The sequence below is a fragment of the Pollachius pollachius genome (genome assembly GCF_949987615.1).
Source record: "Pollachius pollachius genome assembly, chromosome: 10".
In the NCBI taxonomy this organism is placed as follows: Eukaryota; Metazoa; Chordata; class Actinopteri; order Gadiformes; family Gadidae; genus Pollachius; species Pollachius pollachius.
The window spans coordinates 19,448,866-19,468,330 of NC_136943.1; the positions used below are offsets into that span (position 1 = coordinate 19,448,866).

General features: G+C 45.5%; 4 protein-coding genes across 4 annotated transcripts in view; all 4 read right to left on the reverse strand.

Moving 5' to 3' along the window:
* Nucleotides 1-934: 934 nt before the first annotated feature.
* fgl1 (fibrinogen-like 1) lies at nucleotides 935-5,271 on the reverse strand (the record flags this gene model as incomplete). Its single annotated transcript, XM_079744294.1, has 7 exons — nucleotides 935-1,112; nucleotides 1,409-1,599; nucleotides 2,751-2,839; nucleotides 3,172-3,266; nucleotides 3,895-4,054; nucleotides 4,558-4,726; nucleotides 5,206-5,271. The coding sequence occupies 7 exons, from the start codon at nucleotides 5,269-5,271 to the stop codon at nucleotides 935-937; spliced, it is 948 nt and encodes a 315-aa protein (XP_079600420.1).
* A 1,664-nt stretch (nucleotides 5,272-6,935) lies between these two features.
* Nucleotides 6,936-9,634, reverse strand: LOC307081387 (uncharacterized protein). Its single transcript, XM_079744542.1, has 6 exons — nucleotides 9,618-9,634; nucleotides 8,918-8,988; nucleotides 7,884-8,003; nucleotides 7,481-7,583; nucleotides 7,152-7,218; nucleotides 6,936-7,039 (listed from the first exon to the last, which is right to left on the reverse strand). Exons 2-5 carry the CDS (start codon nucleotides 8,984-8,986, stop codon nucleotides 7,184-7,186), a joined length of 327 nt encoding a protein of 108 aa, XP_079600668.1. The 5' UTR covers nucleotides 8,987-8,988; nucleotides 9,618-9,634; the 3' UTR covers nucleotides 6,936-7,039; nucleotides 7,152-7,183.
* Nucleotides 9,635-10,477: 843 nt separating this feature from the next.
* LOC307081706 (cyclic nucleotide-gated cation channel-like) lies at nucleotides 10,478-16,320 on the reverse strand (the record flags this gene model as incomplete). The annotated part of the gene is made up of 10 exons (XM_079744978.1): nucleotides 10,478-10,657; nucleotides 11,215-11,592; nucleotides 11,815-11,913; nucleotides 12,006-12,284; nucleotides 12,668-13,155; nucleotides 13,437-13,543; nucleotides 13,818-13,928; nucleotides 14,298-14,489; nucleotides 15,482-15,592; nucleotides 16,232-16,320. The coding sequence occupies 10 exons, from the start codon at nucleotides 16,318-16,320 to the stop codon at nucleotides 10,478-10,480; spliced, it is 2,034 nt and encodes a 677-aa protein (XP_079601104.1).
* Nucleotides 16,321-18,223: 1,903 nt separating this feature from the next.
* The window catches only part of LOC307081705 (plastin-3-like), a 17,114-nt gene continuing 15,872 nt past the window's right edge, over nucleotides 18,224-19,465 (reverse strand). The window contains exon 16 of the mRNA XM_079744977.1: nucleotides 18,224-19,465. This exon is cut by the window's right edge and continues 348 nt beyond it. The gene's annotated coding sequence lies outside the window, so the exon portion shown is untranslated.

The window sequence follows — 19,465 nt, forward strand, 5'->3', positions numbered from 1 at the left end:
TGATCCTTAACTTTAAGTATTATTCCATCACTTCCAGACCACATAGTGTTCCTTCACAGAGCCTGGACGGCGGTCTGGACAGGGCAGGGGAGAGGGGGGGTCCCCATATCAGTCATCTGCTGCTGAGTGCGGTGGTCTTATTGCTATCCACCCGGGCTTCCATCTCCTCTAGGTGGAACTTCACCTTTTTGGGCTGAGGATATCATATGTTGAGACTGAGACATGAGAATCACACGATGAATGGCTTCTTTTGGTGCATATGGTATAGAGAGATTTCAAACATTTTGATGCTGGGCGGGGAATTGCTCAAACCATGTTTGGTTTTCCATTTTTTGTTTTTAAAAGATTTGTCAAATGTACACATATTGTCAATATATTGATATAGATTACAGATGTGTTCACAAATTGTCATTTTTTTATATTGAGGTGAACACCCCATCATCAATACAATCCTTTTGCCTGTACTGCACAGATGACACGTTGACCTTGAGACCATTGAGAGAAAATAAATATGTGCTGCAAGTGACATGAATGATCAGAGGTGCCGTATGAAAAGCTTGGCTTTATTTGCACTGGTCGTTGCATTTATTTTTGGCTGGAATATGAATATTACAATTTTCAGAATTATCCTTGGCTCAGTATAGTGTGACCTGCTGATATAATGTTCTTAACTAAACTTAATCAGGTTCCCCTTCAGCGTTTGCACTCCGGAAGACTTTTTAAACAACAAGCAAAATGCAGTTGGCTCAAAACGTGTGCCCTTCATCCTCCTCCTCTTCCCCCGACGCTACTGTCTTGCTTAGACCCGAGTGTTCACCGTCGTTCATCAAAGCCCATGAGGTTGTACTGCGAAAGGGTATGCACGTGTGCGTGCAGAGAGAATAATCACGAGCCGATCATTGAGCAGAACTAGCCGGGGGTTCGGGAGGCTGGGCTACACAGAGTTCAGGTCGAAGGGGTCCTCTTGGAAGTCGGCGGGTCGCAGCTTCATGACGGTGGCCTTGAGGGAATACCACCAGCCTCTCCAGGTGACCCACACCAGGCCGTCGTCAGTGACAGCGCTGTAGGGACCACGCTGGTAGTAGAGTCCGTTAAGATGGGCTGAATGGCACCTTGAGGGAAGATGGATAGAGGAAGAGTTGGACAAGTGGTCAAACCTCGATAGGGAACTTTGACACACATTATGAGGGAAATATGCCATTAACCTAATAGGATTAGATGGGTCTGTTTGGTGTTCATTTGGAACATCTATCCTCCATCTATCATATAACAGATCTAGTTATCTGAAACGGGAGCTGCAGGCAGGGTCTGGAAACCAGGACTTTATGATTCTGTAATTATGAGAAATAAACATAACTTCATTTGTTGGATGGTTTGCCAGGAAGTGGCCCGGGCCTGGGCTCCTCACCGGTTGAACCACCAGCCCCCCTTGTCCTCTTGGGCACACTTCCCCCCGGCGTAGTTGTCGTTGTCCCGGTCGTACGTGCTGAACTTCGCCCCCTGGTGGCTGGCCCACCCGGACACGCCCATCTGGTAGTTTCCAGACAGCGCGTCTCCGGCCGTGCCCGAGTAGGCTCCGAAGGACAGCCGGTAGTCGCTCTGCAGAAGAGCATTGGTTCTAAGCAATGGTCGAGTTGTAAAAGCCAGGGGGGATGGTGGATTTGATCTTTTAGGGACAGATCATTTGTGCTGATGACAGCGCATATGGTGGGAGACCAACGGTGTGATGATTATTATTATTATTATATTATTATTATTATTATTATTATTATTATTATTATTATTATTATATTATATATTTTATCCCCAAAAACGCAGCTGATCGGACGCATCACACGATTCGGAGGCATGCATCACATTTAAGGATTTTAAAAACTGATTCTTATTCTATTTTTTCAAAAATGCATTCGGCAGAGGAGGGAGACTAGCGTTGCTCACGGGTTGGAATGAAAGGGAGAAAAGGGGACAGAGTTGTCTGCGGAAGCGATGTCTGAGATGCAGAGACAGCTTCGCGCTACCAGTGTCTGTCTCGTACGGTGTGGAATGAGAGCTCGTTAAGGCACTATTGCGCAAGTACGCAGGCGCGCCGCAAGCGTGCCTGCGTACTTGCGCAATAGCATACTGCCCGAGAATGCAGTATCGCTGTCAAATCTGTGCCTGGGAAAAGTAACGTTGCGCCGAATTGAAAAAGGAAACATGGCTGTTTCAGAAGGGGGATGATTTTGATCATTTTAATTCCAAAGGGGTTGCATCCCCCCTCAACTCGAGTGATGGTTCTAAGTCTAAATGCAGCCTACATGGAAATGCAGTAGTTCCCCTGAGACACATAGAGGCATCGGAGACGCAGGTGTACTTTTAACCAGCGCAACGTCCATCAGACCATCTCGAACCATCAGACCATCGCGCCGCCGTTTTGACTTGTCACCACTGAGGTGTCTTTTGGGAGTGTAGGTGCATGGGGCAATATATATGGTTCTTCATATATCGTCGTTGCCAATCACTGCTCAAGTAAAACAAATTAAATTTACTCAAGTAAATTTACTTGTGAGGTGATCAGGTTTGCTCACATGGCATAACCACAATACTTTTTAGTTTGAACAATACAATCAATACAATGATCTATTCGCTTCGGCTGAAACAAACCGGCCCAAACACATATGATACTGCCGAGCCAACATGCCCTGTTATATTGAAGTATATATTGTATAGTTTCAAACCACACTTCCACATTGATCCACCATCCATCCCACCTTCTCGGGTCCCAGTCTGAAGTTGTTGTACTCAGCGTAGCGTTGGCCACCCTCAAAGTCTCCCAGGATGATCCTCACAGTGTAGTTCCCTGTTTCACATAGAACAAGCCATTAGACATACCTTCTGAAACACAAGAATAACTAGTTTAATCAAGGGAGACCACTCGGAACTCACACAAAATAAACCAATTATCCTCGAAAGCAACCTACACAATATAATTAATAATATCCACAATCATCATAATGTGTATAGATACATAATAATAATAATAATAATAATAATAATAATAATAATAATAATAATAATAATAATGTGTGATATTACACTAAATTTATCTCATCCCAAAAGCAAAAGTGGACTCTTGAATGTCGTTTTCCAAGTGTTTCTATCAGCGGTACATTGGTATATCTATAAATATACCTTGGTCTGTAAGGTAATGTATGTTTTCGTTTCCAAACCACAGCTCTCCAGCTCCTGACTTGTCTCCAAAGCCATTTTTATACTCAGTCCACGACCTGAGGGAAGGGAGGAGGAAGTGAAATTCATAGTGATCAAAATAACTCAAATGATTCCCACTACATGATGGATCTGTTGTTTTGGTTCAGCGCAACTGAAAACGGCAATTGCTTTTTCACCAAAAACCTTTGCAATACTGATGTGATCAGTATTGAATTTATAACACAGTGACACAACTTTTCCAACCTTGTTTCTGCCTCATAAACCCAGATGGCGGCTCTAACAATTAAACTCAAAGCACCATAATTACCAAACAATTTAACCTGACTCTGAAATCCAAGCTTCATCCAACCAATTGAAATGCACCAAAATGCCTACATACATTTTTCATGTATGTAGTTGCTTGAGCACTGTCTAAAAGGACAGATAGAAGTGGGTCTGAATAGAAGACGAGTAAGTGTAAGGTGTGTCAACGTACTGTCAGCTGTTTCCCCACACAATGGAAAAAAAAAGCATGCATGCAGAGTATATGATTGTACCCAAGATGGCAGCATTGCTTCTTCACCACACTGTGATCAGCAGATCCTCAGAACAGAACACAGCCTCTCCACGTTCACTCCTCAGCCTCACGGCCGCCTCTCACTCGCGTCACGTCATGTGCTCTCACGCAGAGACGTAGAACTGCACCTGTTGAAAAGCTCCGAGCCGTCGAACCGCCTCTGCACGACCGTCCAACCCCCTCCGTCACTCATGTCGCAGTAGGCTTCCACTGGCGCCGGGCTGCCCCGGGGCCGGAGGCGGTAGAGACCGCTGGAGTTGGAACCCGAGGTGAACACATCTGCGCAGTCTGGAGCGGGACACAAAGAGAGGAGGTTGCGTCTTTTACTTACAGAACTTACCAATTGTTTAATCTGACGGGTGAAAGCTGCTCATCAGACACAGTGGGCACTCTTTCTTATGATGTGGGTTTTTAATCAATTTAATTAATTATTGAATTGTTTTGTAGTTACACTTAAACATGGGTTGCACTTTGCATTACATTGTCCTGTTACGGTGTGACGACAAAAGTAAGTGCTGGGCAATACGCAACGTAGCGGCATGTGTCAGCATTTACTTAATATGTCACAACGTTATGGAAAAGCATGTCCCTGCAGTGTGGTTATGGTTAGGCGTTGAGGCGAAAGAGCGCGTTACACGTAGGGTTAGGGCTGTTGCGTAATGTCAATAAATATCACGCGCATGTAGCAGGTGGTTTCGTTGCTCATCACAATACGTGCAAATCCCACTGTGACAAGTACGCTGAGGTAAAGGGTTTGGTCAGAGGTTAAGGATGCAGCAGGTTCCCCTAACCTCTGTGAGGGGTGTCCCCCTGTGCCGGGGTCTGGTGCTTGTGCGGGGTCTGGGGGCGGCTCAGCAGCTGCAGCCTGTTTAGGACAACCTCCTGCTTCAGCACTCTGCTCTTCAGGAACCTCTCCCGCGCCTCGAGCAGGGCCAGCTCCTCGGCACAACTGGCTGAATTCTACTCACATGCACACACACGCACACACACACACACACACACACACACACACACACACACACACACACGCACGCACGCACGCACGCACGCACACGCACGCACGCACGCAAACGTACTCACACACGTGATCATACTCACCCACATGAACAGACACACACAAAAAATATACAGTCTATTTTATTTTGATAGCGATTTAATAATTCTTAAAAAGAGATGGATAACACTTTTTTATTTGATTCCATGTAGCAGTTTATGCTTAAATGATACAGAATGTGTGCATGCATAAACCTACATATATTCATAAAAATAAATTGAAGATCAATTCTTCCTGGTAGCTGATAAGGCATTCAATCTTGAATAATACGACCTCAATGTAGTCGTGAGTGTCAGATTGCATTGCCTTGTTGGAGTGATACATCAATACTATATATAAAACACATCAAATACTGAGGGAAAATGTCATCCAAAGCAATACTTACAGCCAGAGCTGGGGCTGCAGCTGCCATCAACATCACTCCTACGATGAGGCATGTCTGGCCTGCCATCCTGTGCCTCCTGAGAGTCCCAGCAGTAAAACAGTACACCAGAAATAAGAGCGCCTCTGGGTTTTCCTGTTGAAACTATGCAGTTCTGATGAGTAAACTCAAAGTTTCTGTTCAGACAATCCTTCTTGACGTATTTTGTGTAAACGCAGTGGATATTCCCATTTAATCCTCTTTGGTGTCTTTGTTCCAGGGGGAAGCAATGTTCTAAGATGAAAGTGTTCCTCTCTGCAAGGCAGCAGGAGAACTGAAGGAATACCGGATTGTTCACGGCTATAAATCAGAACGGGGGAGATGGTTCAGGAAAGAGGTTCTGAACCAGTGATGGGAGGATGTGCTTTGCATTACAACAGAACAGAAGGGAAAGATAGAGAGCGTGTCTTCACTGTCCACTCCCCTTGCTCTATTAAACACAGGGAGATGACAGCTTTGTGTGTGAGTGTGCAACAATAAAAAGTGTGCCTTGCTCAAGGAATGGATGGAATATTATTGCTCACAAATATTTTAGGGTAAGTGAAGATGGTCTGGACATAAAAATAATTGTTAATTCATCAGGCGTTCAAATAAATATTGCTCAACACCACAAAAGTCCTCTATTTGGTGTTATTGCAAAAACATTACATTCCCTTGTACCAGTCTGCTGTTCCCTCCCTCCTCCTCCAAATGCCAGCTGTGGACAGACTTTCCATTCCTTCAGCCAAACTACTCACCCAGGTACCAACGGCTGCTTCTGGTAAACACATCACTCACATGTCTGTGAACATATCATTGGAGCAAGGGATTTAGGAAACATTTCAGCGCTATCGATTATAATGTATTTGAAGTTAATGCTTGATTTCATTCTGACAAGCTGGCTATCAGGAATGATAGGTGACGCAAAACATTAAAATACACAGCTCTCAAATAAATGTTGCAATAATCGGAACGATTAATCAAAATCTTAAATATACACGCTAAGCGTCCGCTAGGTAGCGGCCACAATCAATCTAGGTGACTTTACTCCAGACAAGGACCAGGATGGTGGTATTGGAAAACGTATTATCTGGAGGTTGATCGACTATGAGACATGACTATGAGACATGACTATGAGACATGACAATGGCCCTCCATGCTGCAATGCAGGAGTTCTCCCAGAGTGTGTGTGGAGATGGCTGGTTTAACCTGTTGCACACCCAACCCCAGAGTCCAATCAGTCTGACTCTGGCAAGGTGAGGCTGCTTAAACCAACCAACATCCACACAAATTAAATGTCTTTATAATGACAATAAATGTGATATATCTAAACTTGCTACATGCAAAGACTTAAATTGACTGAATTCCATTTCCATCACCACCATCTAAATGACATTTAACTGGCAATTAAGCTTTCCAAAACTGCATATTCCATCTCTTTTTGTAAGGAGGACTGGAGGAATTTGTTTAGTAACGGAGACCGTCACAACGCTGCTGATTGGCCAATGTTTGATAATTGTCATGGAGATGTATTTGTGGCACGTTGCCATAGTGACGGGTGTTAGGAGTATTTTCTGCATCAGGGCATCCAGGAGAAGAATGGATTGGTCCGGCACAGTGTCTGATTATCATTAGGTGCTGATTATCATCAGGAAGCCGAAAGAATATGACTTAGACAAAAGGACGTGTGTAACATCTTTATATTGACAGTGATACTGGTGAATACTAGCAGGTTCACATTGTAAGTACAGAGAGGACTGACACTCCGAGAGCATCATCATCGCTTTCATCTGCTTCATATTCCTCTTCTTCCTGGCCCCTGGGAACACCACAAATTCATATTTCCAATATTTGCATCTAGATTTGAAGGGGGATGAACATGCACTTGAATGAGTACATAAATGTTTTTATTAATATTATTATTTACTCACTTTGAGATTCCTGAGGGGTTTTGGCTGCTGGTCTACTTCCTCTTAGTCAGAGCTCGGTCGACGCTCTCTACACAAACAACGTAACAAGTGTAGTCATTTATCAGACAATGTTATCCAAAGCAGCCAACATTGAGTTCAGGTGCATGTCTTTAACAACGGATAGCGGCCAGATCAAGGACCAACAGACAAGACAGACGCAGGGAATCCAGTCCAGTACATCGTGGATGGGCGCCCGACGTCCAACATAGCCCTCTGTTCAGTCTCACAACACAAGTCAACACTACAGCTAACACCATAATACTGATAACATGGACACAGGCTTTGTTTACCGTCCGTCTCCAGCGTTGGTTTGTCCTCTGACGCCTCGGGGTCATCTGGTTGGACATCGTCTGACTTCTTATAGTAGTAATCTTGATTTGGTGGGCCAAACCTCTGGAACCACACACACACACACACGCGCACGAACACACACACACGCACACACGCACACACACACATACACGCACACACGCACACACGCGCGCACGCACGCACACAGACGTGCACGCACACACACGCACAGTCACACACACACACACACACACACTCACATGTGTGCACACACACACACAAACACACACACAAACACACACACACACACACACACACACACACACTCAATGAGACGTTTGACTCTTGATATTGACTATATACTGTCATATTTGAGGTTGAATGGTACTGTTGTGCACGCACCACGTCAGGCCACATGAAGCTGATGAAGAGGATGGCGGGCAGGCCGACGACGAAGACATAGACCCCCAGGAGCCAGGGGCGCTTCTGCACGGCCAGCAGGAGGCTCTCTATCCATTCGGCCTACGTGACAAACACACACACGCACCAACGCACGCACATACGCACGCATGCCCACACGCACACACGCACACACACGCACAAACCCAGACACGCACATGCCCATCCGAGATCAGCAGTGGAACATTTTTCAGTATTACACAATAAAAGTCCTTCCTAGTATATTTTGCCGTTTTTCTTGGTAGATAGGGAAGAGTAAACAATGAAGAGTGCATGAGTTCTAGGTGGAAGTGAATTCTAAAGGTCACCAGATAGATTCTTTTCTTTTCTTAGATCCCGATCTGTGTTTCAAACTAAAACACAATAATGTCTTCTTTCCTTTTTACAACTGCTACAGAATACAACGTTGTAATGTTGTGTAAACTACTACAAGTTTGAACTATTTATTATTCATTGGTTTATTTGTTATGTGCAGAATACATTCAAACAAATGACGTTAATGTTTCAGAGTGAACTGGAAATGCTAGTTTCCTGGACAGGAAATACATCAAAATACATGATATCAAATAATAAACCTTGTGGACAGACAGGACCTGCATCATTAAAGGAAAGACGTACGTTGGGAGAGAATATATGGACTATATACAACAGACTGCATGTGTGCTGCAGTGACGGCTGGTGGCTGGTCAATTGGTCCATTCCTGGGATTCTGTAACGGGGAATGAGGATCACCGGAAAGTGCTGTGTCTTAAAGTTCCCTGGCAATCCCTTTCTAACCTTGGCCCCGTTGATCAAGAATCAAGCAGTTTGTAATCAAGACGTGATGTGAGAGAGAGATCACGTTTGCCAGACAACAGGTTGTACTTTGTGAGAATTGTGCAGTGGTGATGTACTGTGTCTTTATTGTTTGTTAAACAGTGATTCACCATGTAAATGACCTTGAACCACCTTGGAATGAAAGACTTTCAAAGCCATACCGGTTGAGCAGCAGAGGCAGGTGCCACACCAGCCAGAGTCAGGCTTAGCAGAAGACCAGCATGCTCCATCCCTGTTCAAACGCACACACACACACACACACACACACACACACACACACACACACACACACACACACACACACACACCTGCTAGCGCTGTGTGTGACCACAAGCCTGTCCCTGACAATCACCCTCATAGATAACATTCATTGGAAGATACATGTAGATAAAAAACAGTGATAAGCCGACTACTGCGTAAACAATGAGAACAACACTCTCATTGTTTAGTTCACTTTCGGTGAGGTAGCTGAACAGATAGCGTTTATTCTGGCAGACTGTGACATTACTCAAATGAACTGGAACATAAACCGAGATACACGATAGAATAGATATTCTACAAGCCACAGCACGTCAATATGAACCCTAGTCCAACTGATGAATATGTAAGGAGAGCAATACAGAGGAAAGGAACATCAAGTGAAAAAAGAACAGAAAAGAACATTGATTTAAAGGCAGGTGGAAAAACACGCAACAAAGAGACTGAGAAAGGCTTAGGAAATACAAACTCAGCAGAAAGTCAGCAGAACAGTGAAGAGGAAGAGGAAGAGAGAGAGAGAGAGAGAGACAGAGAGAGAGAGAGAAAGAGAGAGAGAGAGAGAGAGAGAGAGAGAGAGGGAACCTGAAAGAGAGAGAGCCTTACCTGAGCGTTTGAGAGTCCCTGAGTGTGTGACAAAAAAGCACTTCCTGGCAAGTAAGTCTTGTCTTGTTGGACTTTGGACCAAAGTCACTTGTAACCACGGTTACAACTCACACAAATTACCAAAGGGTAATTAATTATCACACACACACATGCAGGCACACACTAATGCACACCTTTTAGAGCCCAAAGTGGTAGAATAAGTTACTAGTTACAACACAGCATGCTGATAATAATAGGAACTGTCACTATACCATTAACTGTTATGGTAAACCAATAATTTATTTCAAAATGGACATTCATCAACAAGACAATCTGACAATGAACTAAAGCCATCTAAATGAAACATAAAATAATAAATAGCATAACATTACAGAGCAGTATTTTTACTGCTCATACAACACTAGGGGAGTGTATTGCTGTACCTACTACCTTCCTGCCTGGTGTCTGAGTATTCCCACATCTTCACTGCAAATGAATGAGCTTCAATGGTGGTAACAGAGTGCCTCCTAGGCCGTACTTCTACTCTAAAAGCTCACATCACTTTTAACTTGAAGTTAAAAGTGCTGTAGATAAAATTTGAGGGCTGCAAAAACAATAGAAAAGATGAGTTCTGTTCTTCTATCTGGAAAGTCTCACCTGGAATATGGAACATTTAGCAGATAAACGAGGTCTGAAAATGACTGTGAACACACCCACATCCTCAGCAGTTCGACCTTACGTTGTATGGACAAAGAACAAGATGGGACGACGCATGGGGCATGGGGGATTTTATCAAGCAGTAAAGTTGCAAAAAAGTTTAGCTAAATGTCAGATAAAAGATGATCAAGACCAGAGTTGTTTCCATAGCAGCCATCCGTCTTCTAAAGCTGGATGTTGATTTCACTGCGAATCTCGTCGCCTCCGGGGATGCTGTCGTCGGCCTCCGAGAGGAAGCCGCTGCCAGTGGTTGCCGTGGCGATGCTGTGCTCAAGGACTGTGATTCGCTGTTTGAGTCGTAGCTGGGAGGAGTTGAACTCACTCTGGAGGCGGGCCAAACAGGTCTGAACAGGAGAACAATATAATTATAACAACTATCTATAATACACAATATTGTTTAAGTTATTATAAAAAGGAAACCTGCACATGAATTAAAGTGACTTTGTATAGGAATCAAAAACTCCTGCTCATTCTGTGAACTGCAGCCTTCTGGAGCTCTCTCATGGGAGAACTGAAGAGCGTGCTCCATGGGTGTAGACGATAACAATCATGAACTAATATAAGTTACAAACATAAATCAACGTTGGACAAAATGTTCTGATCTCATCAGTTCTCATCAGATCAGAGACTTCTGCCATCACCCGCGCTTAGACGTCACCTCCTTCCCTTTCCCCAGCAAAACCATCCCAGTTCAAATCGAATAGACGTCGGCCCAGAGGCTGTTCTAGGCAACAGTGAAAGGCAGGGAAGCTTTAATTATTTAAGTTCAATAAAAACCTCTTCTTATATTGTCAATTTAAAGCATTGTCTTTCAGCTAAAAATCCTTCACGTAGTCCCTGCAAACAAAGCAAGTCTGCTCTTTCATACAAATGCGTTACATTCATTTCAAACTGTGTCTACCTGCAAGCGGTCCAGGCTGGACTCCAGCCTCTCCACCTTCTCCTCCACCTCCTCCCCGGCAGAGATGTTCACTTCCTCCAGAAGCCCCTCCTTCTGCAGGATGTCCCGCCCCCTTTGCTCCAGCTGTGCCCTGGCGTGGGGGAACTCCTGCAGCACGTCCATCAGGTCTTGCTTGGAGAGGCAGAAGAGGTCCGAGTAGCCCAGGCTGCGGATGTTAGCGGTGCGCCGGTTCCCCATCTTGCTCCCGCTGATGTTCAGGATGCTGATTTCTCCGAAGCAGCTCCCGGCGGTCAGGACGGCGAGCTGGGTGGCCCCGTCCTCCCCCACCACCGCCAGGTGTCCGTCCTTGATGATGTACATCTCCTTACCCACATCGCCCTAGCACGCAGGGAGGAGGTTGGGCGGGTGGGGCAAAATGTCTTCACAATACTTTCGACGCACTGAGTGTACCATACTATTCATATACTTGCCTATGCCTCAGGGTCATCTGAATCTCTAGGACCACACTGTTAGCCAGATTCGGCTATTAAAATGGTGAAGCAAAAAGTAATGGTAACGATCAACAGCGCTGCATACTACCTTCAGTGAACATGTTCTTACCTTCCTACAGATGTAGTCTCCAGGGCTAAAGACTTGCGGACGAAGCTTTAACACCAGCTCCACAAGAAGGCCAGCCTCGCAGTCCTGGAATATGCGTACCTGCACACAAATACACACTTTCCCACCTTGTCCTGCAGCAAATCGATTTTGAAAGATCGAGCGTGCAATCATTATGGGGCGGAGGTCCTCACCTTCTTCAGCGTCTCGAGGTGAACGTTGATGGCAATCTCGGCTCTCAGCTTGTTGGGCAGGCTCTTCAGCACTTCCTGTTCGTCTACTGTCTTCTGATTGGTCCATAGGTAGTCAAACCAGCGAATGACCCGCTGCTCCAAGTCTTTGCTGACGTGTCTGAAGTGCATGTAGTGTTTGAGTGCGTCCACGCGGCTCTGGAAGGTGGCTCTTGTTGCGTTCATGTTGGAGATCATCGCTCCCACGTTGCCCACGATGGACGCAAAGATGAGCACACCAACCTTGAAAATAATTGAGCTATTAGAGAGATATATCATTTGATGTTTTATTATTTTATTTTGGCTCCTCCTAGCCGATGGTCGAGGTGTCCCAGAGCAAGGGTTCTTGAACCTGAGACAAAATTCATAGTCGCTGTGATGCGCCGTTTGAATGGTGCTGTTTTGCCATAAGCAGACTGTGGAGGGTTCGGGTTCAGGTCAGTGTGAGACACTAATTGGTCAGCGCTTTGCATGGCCACAGGCCTTAAAAACGCTCTATACCGTCATTCCATTTATCATTTAATACCTCCTTTGACATAACGACCCGCTACGGAAAACGAGGACCCCTTCCTTGTTTCAAAGTCAAGGCGCGACGCAATTGGACAGAACCACCGCCACGTACTCACCAGGAAGTCAAACACCAAGAAGAGGTACTCCTCGTCGCGGACGGGGGGCGGGGTCTCCCCGATGGTGGTCAGCGTCAGCGTGGACCAGTACAGGCAGTAGATGTAGCTCCTCGTCAGCGAGCCGAACTCGGGGTCCGAGGCGTTGGGGTACACCCAGGAGTCGGAGCCCAGGCCCAGCAGCTTGGAGAAGCTGTAGTAGACGCAGGCGTTCCAGTGGATGATGACCAGGATGTAGAGCACCAGCTTCCAGATGCGGAAGGCGTTGGGGCAGCCCGTGCGCGTCTCCGTGCGCTCAAACAGCTCGAAGAGGCGCGGCAGGCGCAGCAGACGGTTGAAGCGCAGCAGCGGGGTGTAGGAGGGCCCGGCGGCCAGGTACAGCAGGTCGGTGGGCAGCACGGAGCACACGTCCAGCTTGAACTGCACCGTGCTGACGTAGCTCTCCCGCAGGCGCCGCACGTCCTTCACCATCAGGCCCTGGTCCAGGAAGCCTAGGGGGGGGGACAGGGACGCAAGAGGGAGCTGGGATCTGGCTGGAGGTTTACAGGGTTATGGGTAATAGATGTGTGTGTGTGTGTGTGTGTGTGTGTGTGTGTTTAATTTGCTTAGTTTACTTAGTGTGTGTGCTCAGTGCTTAATGTGTGTGTGTGTGTGTGGGTTTGTGTTTGTGTGTGTGTGTGTGTGTGTACAGGCTCCCCCCCCCCGTTGAACTCAATGGACACAGTTGTGTGTCTGTTGTGTGTCTATTGCGTGTAGCTGCGTGACCTATGACCTGTGCGGAGCCGGACAACCGTGTCCAGGATGTAGAGGCTGTCACACAGATAGTCCAGGACCGGCCACACCAGCACGTTGTTGGTCTGGAGCTCATTAAAACAAGCTCTGCAGACGCACGTCAACGACAACAAAAGAATGAATGATGTCCATGTTTTGTGTTAACAAATGTTTTGTGATAACCTTGTTTGGGGTGTGTGAGAATTACTATTTATTTTACTCTCTTGATTATACATGTTTTTACAATTCATTGTTTTGGTTATTTGAAAAAAATGGCTACCTGTAACAGAATGCATAGCAATATTAGCAGTTAGTGTACTGAATGAAAGGGTGAGGGTTAATACTTCATAAAATAATAGGTAATATTAGAAGTGCTGTTGACCTGGCGACCAGAAGGCTCCAGTTGTAAAGAACAGCAGCACCAATCACAATCAGCCAGTGGTAGTACGCGTCATCAGAGGGCGACAACACAAAGACTTTGCACCTCCTCTTCCTGCGGGGGGGAGAGCAGGGGTCAACGGGAGCAGGGATAGCCAGGTGTTGGACAGATGTGTGCGTCCGTACCAGTAGCTCAACAAAGAACTGTTTGCGGGAGCTACGGGGGGGCTAGAATGTTTATAGCAGTTGCTAAAAAAGATGTAATAAATCATACTACACCAAACAATACGATATGAATCAAACAATCAAATCACACCACAAGCAGCCGCGGTCATTGTCACTTAAGCAAATGAAAAATATGATTACATAATTCGGTTTGGTTACCAATTAGTCATTCTGATGTCTAAAACATATTTTTTCCTAAATATTTATCAAGACAAAATGACTGGGGGTAGCCCGTGTATAGACTCTGATGACTCCCTACATGCGTCTGATACGTCGGCCCTCGGCGTCGGCGTCCGAGTCTGCGTGGGTGTGGCTAAACCTGCTGGGCGGGGCCTGTATGTCGTTGGGGGCGGGGCCCCTGAAGCGCTCCAGGAAGGAGTCGGGTCGCTCCACCTCCTCCACCAGACTCTTGTGGGCCCACTCTCGTAGCGTCATCACCATGTTCACGATCCTGCACACACACACACACGCACACACACACACACACACACACACACACACACACACGCACACACACACACACACACACACACACACACAAGTCAGCCCCCACACCAAGTCTAACATGCTGTCCAACTCATGCACACACGCAGACACATAGATATAACAAAGTGTACAATATACTGATATACTGCATACACATAGACTCAACAAAGTGTTTTCCATACTTCTGTACTGCAAATACTTACACATACTTATATACCTCATACTGTATGTAACTTTACTGCTGCATCAACTACATCAAATTTAATTTTATATTTACTGTACAGAATACCTCTATATGTTTTTTTTTTTGCACTTTTTAAATACAAAACTGCTACAGACTTTGTATTCTATATATGGCTATAGGTCAGGGTTAGGTAAGGTAATATAAGATTATTTTATTTAATTGTTTTTTATTCTATTTGTGTCACCTTATTTTACTATTTTGAATGTTTCACAATCACTGCCACTTTTCAGTTCACTGCATTTCATGTATCTTATACATTTCATGTAGGTGACCGAAGAACTCTTGGACACACACACACACGAGGACAGACGCACAACTGTATTAGGAGCAGAACCAAACCAACACAAGGAGAGGCTGAAGGATGCAGAGCCCCCTGTGTACCTTGAGAGAGCCCCCTGTGTTCCTGGAGAGAGCCCCCTGGTGTACCTGGAGAGAGCCCCCTGTGTACCTGGAGAGAGCCCCCTGTTTACCTGGAGAGAGCCCCCTGTGTACCTGGAGAGAGCCCCCTGTGTACCTGGAGAGAGCCCCCTGTGTACCTGGAGAGAGCCCCCTGTGTACCTGGAGAGAGCCCCCTGGTGTACCTGGAGAGAGCCCTCTGTGTACCTGGAGAGAGCCCCCTGTGTACCTGGAGAGAGCCCCCTGTGTACCTGGAGAGAGCCCCCTGTGTACCTGGAGAGAGCCCCCTGTGTACCTGGAGAGAGCCCCCTGTGTACCTGGAGAGAGCCCCCTGGCCGTGGAAGGAGCTCGAGGAGTTCTGATCTCTTCTGTCATTGGCTGCCATCCTCTGGAGCTCTGAGCAGGTGTCGTCACACATCGACTGGCCCCTACACAACCACACGCACAGCCAGACGCACAACCAGACACACAGCCAGACACACAACCAGACACACAATCAGATAGGCCACCAGACACACAACCGGACACACAACCAGACACACAACCAGAAACACAACCATACGCAGAGCCACATGCACAGCCAGACGCACAACCAGACACACAACCAGACACACAGCCAGACACAAAACCAGGCACACAACAGGATAGACAACAAAATGATTTGTTTGAGTGACTTTCACCTATAACGTTTACAGTATATATATATATATATATATATATTTATATATTGGTGTTTGACTTCATCAAGTAAATATTCCTCCATGGATTTGAGCAATTTGTTTTCACATCCTCACGGAAACAGATAGTCGCTAGTTGTGTTTGACTGTTGTTTTTAAAGTTGGAATTATAGAGCATTGATTTGAAGCTACTATTACGACAAAAAAAGCAAACCCTTGGAATGTAATCGACCAATCAGGATTCATTATTGCAATGGTATCGAATGCTGTGGGATAAATAAAGATAAACATACTGACATTAGAGGATGCATTGAAGGAGAAACAAGGGCATTGTGTACTCCTATGTGACGGCACAGGGAGACACACATGTCTGTGGTGAGCGTCTGCTACCTGCTCTGCAGGCTGTCTGCTCGGTCGCTCTCCTCATCCGTCCAGGTCTTCACAGAGAGCCGCTGTGAAGCCACCACCTGGCCGTGCATACTGCACACACACACACACACACACACACACACACACACACACACACACACACACACACACACACACACACACTCACACACACACACACACACAAACACACACACACAAACACACACACACACACACACACACAAACACACACACACACAAACACACACACACACACACACAAACACACACACACAAACACACACACACACACACACAAACACACCGACAGACACACACACACACACACACACACACACACACACACACACACACACACAAACACACACACACACAAACACACTCACACACATGAACACACACACACACACAAACACACGAACACACACACACAAACACACACGAACACACACACAAACACACACACACATACATACACACACACACGAAACACACATACACACACGAAACACACATACACACACACACGCACACGTACGTACATACATAGATACACACACACACACATACACACATATACGCTCGACACACACACACAAACACATGCACAGAAACGCACGCACACTCAAACACGCACACAAACACAAATAAACACACACATGCAAGCACACTCTCTCACACACACACACGCACACAAACACACATACAAAGACACACACACACACATACACACTGAATATTTCTCTCAAAAAACTCCATATATAATTAAAGCAGACTGAAAGTGGTGGGGGGGGTACCAGGATACAAACATACGGATATCAGGTTATTTCTGTCCTTAACAGCATGCGTATTATGCATATGCATATTATATTAAGTATCAGCATGATGCAAAAGGTGGTAGATAGCAAATAAGCTACGATAGAATAGCAAGCCATTTGGTGGTGATTTATCGTGTGGATATGCAGATGTGAATAAAGATCATTGACAGCTCCCCCTTTTGGTACCCTTTATAATACATTGGATGAACACAAACACACACAAACACACACACGCTCAATTTCTCACTCACTAGGCTATGACGAAAAAGTTGGATGCACAAGATACTGTGTGAAACATACTCAAACATCCCCACAGGGACCAAGTGGCACTATAGCATCGAGCTGCTATCCTCCACTGTCACGCAAACGATACAGGAGGAGATGGAGAGACAAGCAGACAGGCAGGATGAAACACACAGACAAAAGTCTGAATCCACAAACCTGATCACTGTTCCAGTTCACCTCAACCCAACCTGTTAAGTTCAGCTCATCTAATCTCAGTTTCATTCGCCCATCGGGGCAACCTGTTAACGCCACGTGTCCCTCGTGGTATCGACGACTAGACGTCCAACACGTCTCCGATGGTGGGTCAGCGATGGGCGCTGGTGTTGTGAGGACCACAGAACACTGGAGAGGACATGGAGTAGCCTACTGCTAGAGGGAGCGTCGCATGAAAGGGTCTGCAAATGGATCCGCTAAAAGGATCACAGGGCACTCGGCTCACACACGTTTTTAATTGGGAATTGTGTTAGTGTGCATGTGTATATGTATGTGTATATGTGTGTGTGTGTGTCTGTGTGTGTATGTATGTGTGTGTGTGTGTGTGTGTGTGTGTGTGTGTGTGTGTGTGTGTGTGTGTGTGTGTGTGTGTGTGCAGCACACATCTGCACTCGCTTTAAACAACATGCTCCTTTTGTGATAGCAAGCTCATCTGAATTCAAGGACCCCTTTTGAAGTGGCCTCAAGGCAGACTGCAGTGTGTGTGTATGTGTGACTGTGTCTGTTTGTGTGTGTCTCTAGGTGATTTTACATAAGTATGTCTTGAAGATAAGTGTTTTTCTGCCACATTCCACCCACACCTCACTTTATTTTCAATCCTAGAAATAATGCGATGCAAATTGCCTGTCAGCACAGACAGACACACACACAATAAAAAAAAGACGTCACACAGAACTGCGTTTTTACATCTGTATTATATTTCTTAACATGTCTATTGATACATCTCCAGTTGCAAGGCATTTATTAACTCCAGTTTAGACTTGGTATTGGTAAAATCCCATTTTTGTAATTGGAACCCACAAAGAATAAGACTCAATATTCAAATCATAATGTTGAGAATGCAGATAGTTGAGAATGCAGATTGGCCACATGTTTTGGCAGCAAATGTATGTGATTCTGAAAGTGCTAATGTTAATTATTGCAGTTTGCAATGAATGAAAACAAAAAAATATGTTCCCTGATTACAGAAGAATTCTGATCGGTTAATTAAAGTTGGTGATGATGACATTTTAAACACACTTTAAGGCAACACTACTTATCTGGCTGGATTCATACAAAAGCTCTTTGGAAATCATTAAAAAAGCAGATGTAACAGTGTTTTTCTGTGTGTTGTTTTCAAGGTTATTAATTGAATGTGTTTGTACATATAAAATAAAAGAAACATGTGTCAAGTTGAAAATAAAAACCTGTACAATCGTATCATCTCAGCTTTGGTCAGAATAGCTCCAGTCTGGAAACTGGCTTAGGCCACAGGTGTTATACGCACGTTAATTCATGGCTTTGGCTCCATTAAATGCTCCTGTAACCCAGAGATACATGCTGTAGGACTGGGCTGAGACATGGTCTTCATGGGACATAAGGACATTAGAGGCAACACCGACATGCTGTATGTGGGCTGGTGGAGCCTTCAGGAAGTGAGGCGTGGAGAAGTGAAAGCCATTGGTGACCTCCCCATAGATAAAACGTCAGTGCGTCCCTCTCCCCAATCACGCTCAGCCTGATATATAACCCTCCGCAGATTATGCTATTGCTATGGATTTCTGAGCTTGAGGCAGCATAAAGTGTGGCGCCAACTATAACATGCCAAGCTGTCGCCTTTTACAGACCCAGCTCTTATCAGAAGTAGTACATGAGTTGCTCTTCAACGAGCGACACCGAAACAGTTCTAAGATGTATAATCGAACCACACGTTAGTTTTTAATTGGAAGCGAGCGCTCGATGCTAACCACACAGCGCTACCTATGATGAAACGCACGAAGACCACGAAGAAACGACTGCAATAGCCCGGCCCGTCTCCTGATCAAATGTCGGAGACTAGTTAGTGATGTAGTTGACTTATCTCCGCTAGCGTAGTTGCTTGGTGCATAAAAGGAGCAGACCCATAATTAGTGGGTTTGTCTGAGGACAACGCCTCTGT